General features: G+C 41.9%; 1 protein-coding gene across 1 annotated transcript; it reads right to left on the bottom strand.

The window, feature by feature from the left end:
- Positions 1-1271: 1271 nt before the first annotated feature.
- LOC137988937 (uncharacterized) lies at positions 1272-3527 on the bottom strand. The gene has a single exon (XM_068834872.1). The coding sequence runs from the start codon at positions 3487-3489 to the stop codon at positions 1441-1443; it is 2049 nt and encodes a 682-aa protein (XP_068690973.1). The 5' UTR covers positions 3490-3527; the 3' UTR covers positions 1272-1440.
- Between the last annotated feature and the right edge of the window lie 3973 nt (positions 3528-7500).

Below are 7500 nucleotides of genomic sequence, written 5' to 3'. Positions count from 1 at the left end.
ACATAACAAATACCCGAAAACAATAACCACACAATTTTGCAATGGCGACTGATTAGCAAATACAGTCACTGCATACGAATGTACAGGTTGATCATTGCAGAGAAGCCAAACATCATGACCTGTAGAGCTGCACCTCATCGTTTAGGTCATTTAGGGAGTATCCCCACCCCCAGCCTTTTCTCCCCACCGCGAATCTGCATACAATATAATTGAAATTTCAATATTCTGCGTGCCAAATCTTGAAATTTCAATATTCTGCATGTGAAATCTTGAAATTGCAATATTCTGCATGTGAAATCTTGAAATTGCAATATTCTGCATGCCAAATCTTGAAATTTCAATATTCTGCGTGCCAAATCTTGAAATTTCAATATTCTGAGAATGAATGGCTGACGCCTGTCAGTCAAAATTTATTTCTCCTTTTCATAAAAGGGTAAAGACAAAAAAGAGCGGAAAGAGCCGACAATCTGTTTTCAAAAACTTCCTTGCGGTAGCTTGGATTTTCTGGTCTTCTCAAATAAAAGTGGAAAGACGTAAAACCACTAATAAATGGAGGTGATATTTTGGCGGTCCTTCCAAGGGATTTGACAAAAGCTTAATATTTCACCTTTTTTCAACCTGCGAACTGTGTTTTGCATCAGTATAAATCACACCTCTGAGAAGTATGCCCAGATTAAAGAAGCTGAAGGATGAGGGCTCACGGCAACCTCGTTGGCGGCTGCTAGATGTATCCACTGGGAAGCTCCAGCTAGTGTTCGCATCGGCAAAAGTTGCGTTCGACAAGGCATTTCTCAACGTGCTGAAATGAAATTCTAATAACTTCCACAAAAACTTGTTCACTATATATCATTGTCGACGAATCGCGCACAGTAGAAACATGTGACAGGGAAACGTTACCGGTAAAGTTGAAATTTCAGTTCGATCTTGTAAATTTTTTTACCCAGCGAATTAACTAAAAAAATTACCACCAATGTTTACACAAGGCGCGCGCTATGATTGGATGGTATGATTGGTAACGGGAGATTTTGAAAATGTTGACGGTTTGATTGCAGGCGGTTTCAAGCTCCTTCTCCTCCCTCCACCTTCGCTTCCTTTTCGCGTGGTCATTTACATTCAAACGATCACTCAAAATTGACCAAACCACCCGCTCCTCAGGCTAACGTCACTTTACATTACTTCACATTACCTACCCTACAATAGTTAATTCTGTTGCAAGATAAAGTGTTACATGGCCAACGCTTGCAAAAACGCAACCGTTCCTTATACTTGTACATATTTTAAGCTACGGTTTATTTTAGTCCTCTAATAATCCCGAGCAAACGTCAAAAATTGTAGAGTATTGACATGTACATGAAACTCACATACAGAGCTTGGCACTGCGATCAGTAAAGTACGTTTTCTTCAAAGCTGCTGATTGTCTGTTACGAAAGTCTACGCATATTACATCTCTTTTGTTTCGTCGTGATATTCATTGCTGACTCTCATCACCGCTTCCCACCAGAGGTTGCCGCTGATAGTATACGTGCGAATTGGCGGAGTGTCGTACTGGAAGATATGAGGCTCGTACGGTTTGAACCAGGACTTGCGGGAACGATCGTACTTACAAACGTCACCCCAAAAAGGACGCATCACTTGAAACCTCACCTTGATTTCACGAGCAATGCAAGGGATATCAATTGACGTTCCGCTACCTGTTACCTCTTTAGTGACCATTTTTCCGTTTTGGAAGAAAGTGACAATCATTTTTGACCGCCAAAGCCCTTCAGATATATACTTTACTTTTCCATCTATGGTCTGCTCATCTGTTTCAAGCTCCGTCTTGCCGACTTCTTCTAAGACAGGTTCCACGTTTTCAGGTACGGGGCTAGGAGGTTCCTCGTTCTCGAGAGGCTCGTAAGAAGCGGGTAAAGATTTGATTTCGCTCGGTTTAGCCTCATCATCGGTCAATGAATACTTGATCTCCTTTTTCAATATGCGGTCAACTTTATATATATGGGCCAGAGATGCTGCAACGTCTCTTACAGCATTTACGGCAGTGTTGATGGCAAAATTCATGAGCCCGTGCTTGACGTGTTCCAAGAGATTTCGATTTTTCACGGACTCGTCCAATCGCTCCTCGACCATCTGAAGAGGACAGCTGACCACTGATTCCGTTCCATTCTCTGTTACCATTTTGGGAATGGTTCGAGTCAGAGCATTGCCAATGCGTTTTCTTCCGGTAAGAATGACAACCTGTTCTCCTACGTCGCCCTCAGGGTTAGCCGATGCAGCGGATGCTTGGGCTCCCCAGATAGCTTTGGTGACAACCCCACCTACTGCACCTGCTGCAGCACCCACTACTGCCCCGCATGCTGCACGAAAACATGCCTGCCTCAATGTGACATCCTTTCCATCCACAAACCTTGCTAAATCTGCGGCAACAGACAAAGCCAAACCACCCACAGCACCCTTGACTGCTCCAATTCCTATGTACTGACCAGTTGTTACGGCAGCCAACTCCAATGCAATGCTTCCAATACCGGTTACTCCTGCAGTTATGCCTGCAGCAGCACCCCCAGTAATTGCACCACCTAAAAACCCGATGCCTGCCTTCATAGCCCAATCTTTCAAGCGGCACTCATCTAGAACGGATTCTGTTCTCACAGTATGTTGTAAAGAAAGCAGTCCAGCGCTCACCAATCCTCCTCCACATGCAGCTCCAATGGCTACTAGTGCTGGTGTAGCCAATCCAGCAGTGGCAACGGTCGCGGCAATCCCTCCAGTGAGCAACACCACTGACAAAACAGAGAGCAAAAGCCTTTTCCTGTAAGTCCTTTTTTGTTCTTCAGTGACACAATCGGGTTTCAAAATTACTTTGTAGCGTTTTGCAGACAGCCAGCCTCTGTCATAGTCAGCTAAATTGTTATAACGAGCGCGTTTTTCTTCATTTTGTAAGGTCTCGTAGGCAAGGAGGATCTCCTTGGTGACTTCGTCATCTCCCCCATAGTGGTCGGAGTGCCATATACGTATTTGTGTGTGAAATCCGCTCTTAATTGCTTCAGATTGTTGTTCTGTTGACATCTCACGAACTTTCTTCATGTCAAGCCCCAAAATCGCATATAGGTTGCGCTGCCCCCTGGTTTTCATCAATTCTTTATCTCTTTGACGTTTTCGAAGGCATATCCTCTTCTCTACCTGATCAGTCAATATCTCTTCAATGAAAGTTGGTGAACTGGTTCCTTGGTCGTCAATGACCCTAAATAACTTGTCCCCGTCCCACTGTCGAAGCTCTACGATTGTTTTCTTCGGTCGCTGGTCTTTAAATCTGGCAACGATTTTAAATTGGAATCCCTTCTTGCTGCTATGGAGTTGCTTTTTGCCAGGTTTGAGAATAATAGACTCGGTAGACAACCAACAAATGGCATCCCATCGGGGGTAAAGGTAGAACGTTATCTGAGCATCGGCAGAGTCATTCACGATCAAAACTGATTTACACTCTTCTTCAACCATATCTGATTACCGTCTGTAATTAAAGAGGAAACTGCTATGAAATACTGCTAACAGACACGCGAATGCTCAGGCGTTAGAATAATGAACAATTGAATGCTTTGTATTGAATGATTGTGTCTCAGACATTGAAACACGCGGTCTGGAAGTTACTTGATCTTGGCAATGACATCTGACACCATCACTCATCAGTAACGGCCTTCAAAACGCCACAATACAGTCTCAGACAACCTAATTTTTCAAAATTTCTTGGGGGAGCACCACCGTTTCCCCCCCCCCCCCCTAGAATTTCCCACCTCCGGCGCTAAACTGCACTCCTCCCCTCGCACAAAAACCTGTCTACGGGTCTGAAGCGATCTAAGCAAGGTAGAGCGTTAGTCGTATCCTTTAGGCCAGATGACTTTTACTCCTCTCACAACAACAACTTTTAAGCTTATCATACCACTAACGTAAAAGTTCAACTGACAAGGAAAGCAACAAAAACTGAGAGTAGAAGCTGCACTGGCGATGAAAACCTTAAAAAAGAGAACCTTATTCTGCTCATTTTCAAGAGATCTTTCGATCAAAGATATTTGAACTTCATGGCGGAAGGCACTCGAACCAAAGATTAAAGGAAGTCACATGATTAAGTGCGCACTAGACCCATTCATTGGGGGAATTAACCTTTCAGTTTCAATTTCTTTTCCCGGAATCTGTGTTCATTTCCCAGCATGGTAATGTAAAACGTCAACACCAAGTTATTAAGAAAATCCAAAGTCTTGACAGACAAAAACAGTTTATGCTAAGAGAGTTATGTCGCAACACGAGACAACCACGAGCCCGAATCAACCACGAGTCATCACAAGTCAACCTCGAGTCAAGATCGAGTCAGGTTGAAAAACTTTTTTTGAGTTTTCTCTTCTTTCTTCCAGTCCAGTTTCGTCAGGCATCAAAGGTAATTACTAACTTTGCTCCACTTGGCAAGTTCACTGAAATGAACTAAGCTTTGGCATTTCTTTTTCAATTCTCCGTTATGACTTCAATCAATTTCCATTAATTAAAAGAATTAGGATGTGACAACATGGAAAAAGTAGTAGTCCTTCATTAACTCATCATTTGACAAGTAAAGAAATTTTTCTTCGAAAGCGGTACAAAATAAAACAAAAGTTGCGTTACCTCCGATAGGGCGACAATTTTCGCGGAAAACTGGAAACGACTTTACCCACAAAAATAATTTTTGCCGACGGAGACGTTCAGATCGTGAAGTAAACATCTGTGGAAGGGCTAAATCATGGAAATAAAACTGCGTGGAAACCTTTTTTTTTCGAAATGTGAGGCAAAAGGATGATGGTAAAAGACAACAACTGTATGGACGATTTGAACACCGCGTAGAAAGAGACTGGTAAGGACAAAATATAGGAACACGTGACAAGAACAAGATGGTGGATCGCAGAGTGTAGAATTGCTAGACTTCTGGTAAAATTCAAGTTGATTGAAGTGTGACTGGTAACTGAAGCGATCACGGAGAGTTGTATTTCAAACTCCATAACTTCATGCCATACCGGTGCCTTAACAATGTCGTTTGCCTCGTCCAGATTGTGAACTAGACGCTCCGTGAGCGTAAACTGGGTCGCCTGTGGTACGTGTTACACAAAAACCGAAGGCACTGAGTTGGGTGGTATTGAGCTGCAGCGTTCCAGTTAATTTATTCAAGTGGGGGTCATGTGGACCAAGACGTCGTGACAGCAGTGGCCCTTTGTCTCGTACGTGCCTACGGCACGGCGACAGCTACTGAAATTTACATCGACCAATCAGAACTGTGCTATCCGGCGTCACGTCAATTGTTCCTAATTAAAGGGCCAGAAAACCATTTAAAAGACTCTGGCAACTCTTGGCCAACAAACTTTGACGCTAAAACTGGGTTGCCGGCGAGCGGCGATTCGAGTTGTGCTTAGGCTGTTATTTGTGCTTTTTCTAATTATTTTAGGACGAATTCAGTATGATATTTTCAAATCAAGTACTAGAAGACGTCAAAACTGTATTGATAATGTATTTATTCGTGTTAACTTGGCGAAAAAAGACTTCATTTTGTGGCGTCCTTTCCACAGGGTAGATCGACATTAACTTCGTTTGCGCACAGAAATGCACCGTTTCCGATGAAAAGGAAAATGATTGACAGGATAGCACAGTTTTCACTGCCACGCGTACTGCGGGCGCGGGTTCCGTATGCAAGGCTCTGCCCCGTTTTGAATTCGTTTACTTTTTTAAAGTGCTACTATGACAAAAAAAAATGAATAATAATAATAATCATAATAATAATAATAATAATAATAATAAATCGCTTGCCTTTTTCCTTCAGATTTTGAAGGCGTCTTTGCTTGACACCTGACTGGCAAAATCTTGAGCTTTGAATTTTATCCAAAGGCTGTTTACTTTGATTGCAAGTTTAGAATTTCACGGTCCGCCATTACTCACGTTCAGGACTGACCGATTGGACCTCAGAGGGTTGGATCGAGGATAAGATGACGTCAAGGCTCACTAGCTTAAAATTGCAGCGTGTCAACGCAGCATATTAGACATGCAAAACACGAGTTTAAAAGTCTGAAAGCTCGAATCGCCCGTGCTGCAAATTAATTTACGCGCGTGCACACTCATTACATTTTTAAAAACGTGAATCTTTGACGTCACCTTATCCTCGATCCAGCTCTCTCAAGATTTTAAAGTTAGTAATGGCTGACCATTAATTAGTAAAATTTCAGCCAAAATAAACAGGTGTCTTTTTGAAATGAAGGCTTAAAACTTCGGTCACTTAGTGTTCAGTTAACATAGTTTTGAAATACAAAAGAAAAGTGGAATTGATTATTGGTCATAGTAGCACTTTAAGCTTTGGCAATAAATTTGGAACGGATTTTTACCCAAAAAAGGTCACCTAGAATTTTCGGGAGCCTTTTTTCTGGCTGAAATTTTCGAAAAGGTAAGTTTTGATCTCTATAATTTTCGGATCACTAGACTTTCAGCTAGGGAATCCGAACAGATAAAAAAAATTTAGGGAATAAAAATATGCCTATATCTACCGTTTAAATACTAAAATACGTTTAACAATGCTATGTTTAAGTGGTTTTGAACTATATTCTCGTTGGGTGCCCCTGATCAGATAGTTGTTTAACTGGAGAGCAACACTTTTCTCAATAATCTTCGATAGCGCCTTCAAGTTCGAGATGGGTCTAAAGTTCTTGAATTGTAAAAAGTCCGCATCAGGTTTCTTGAGCAGAGGTGACAATACTGCAGATTTCAGACACGTAGGCATGCAGCCATCACGAAGAGAGAGATTGACAATGTTAGTAATAGTAGGCAGCAATTGGTCAGTGCATTGTTTAATGATAGAAGGTGGTAATGGATCTAAGACGCAGGACTTTGAGAACAGTGTTGCAGCCAGTTTCCTGATGTCATCAATTTTCATCTCAGTAAAAGTTGAAAATTTAGTCGAAGACATAGTAAGTACCTCAACATTAACACATTCAACCGAGTCAATGAGAGCCTTCTTTTTAACGAGGAGATTTTTATGCAGTGTATCAATCTTAGTAGTAAAAAAGGTAGCAAATTCATCAGCTAGCATACGGTCGTTTTCGGAGAGTGGGTAGTATTTAACAGTTAACAGTTGGCTTTTGAAGTAGCTTTTGAACCGTTTTGAACAGAACTTTTTGATTACCAGAGTTTTTTTTAATAATAGACGAATAGTATTCTGACTTAAGAGACTTGATTAGATTGATTACAACGCTACATTGGTGCACATACTGCTCACGGTTAGCAGGGAGTCTCGATGCTCGCCATTTACGTTCAAGTCGTTTTCATTTTTGCTTCTCAGCAGTGACTTCAGCTGTATACCACGGCGCAAACGGACGGACAGAGATAACTCGTTCTTTCACGGGAGCGTACTTATCCAGTAGTGACCGTAAGACCTCGTCATAATTATTCACAGCTACATGGATATCATCCTGATGTCGGAGTAGAACAGAACCTTCAATATCACTTCGA

The sequence above is a fragment of the Montipora foliosa genome, unplaced genomic scaffold (assembly GCF_036669935.1).
Source record: "Montipora foliosa isolate CH-2021 unplaced genomic scaffold, ASM3666993v2 scaffold_435, whole genome shotgun sequence".
NCBI classification, from domain to species: Eukaryota; Metazoa; Cnidaria; class Anthozoa; order Scleractinia; family Acroporidae; genus Montipora; species Montipora foliosa.
Note: the sequence above shows the minus strand (reverse complement) of the source record. Positions and strands in the feature narration are given on the sequence as shown.

What these genes read in the sequence shown, in the direction of transcription:
- LOC137988937 (XM_068834872.1), bottom strand. Translation starts at nt 3,489, where the DNA reads ATGGTTGAAGAAGAGTGTAAATCAGTTTTGATCGTGAATGACTCTGCC.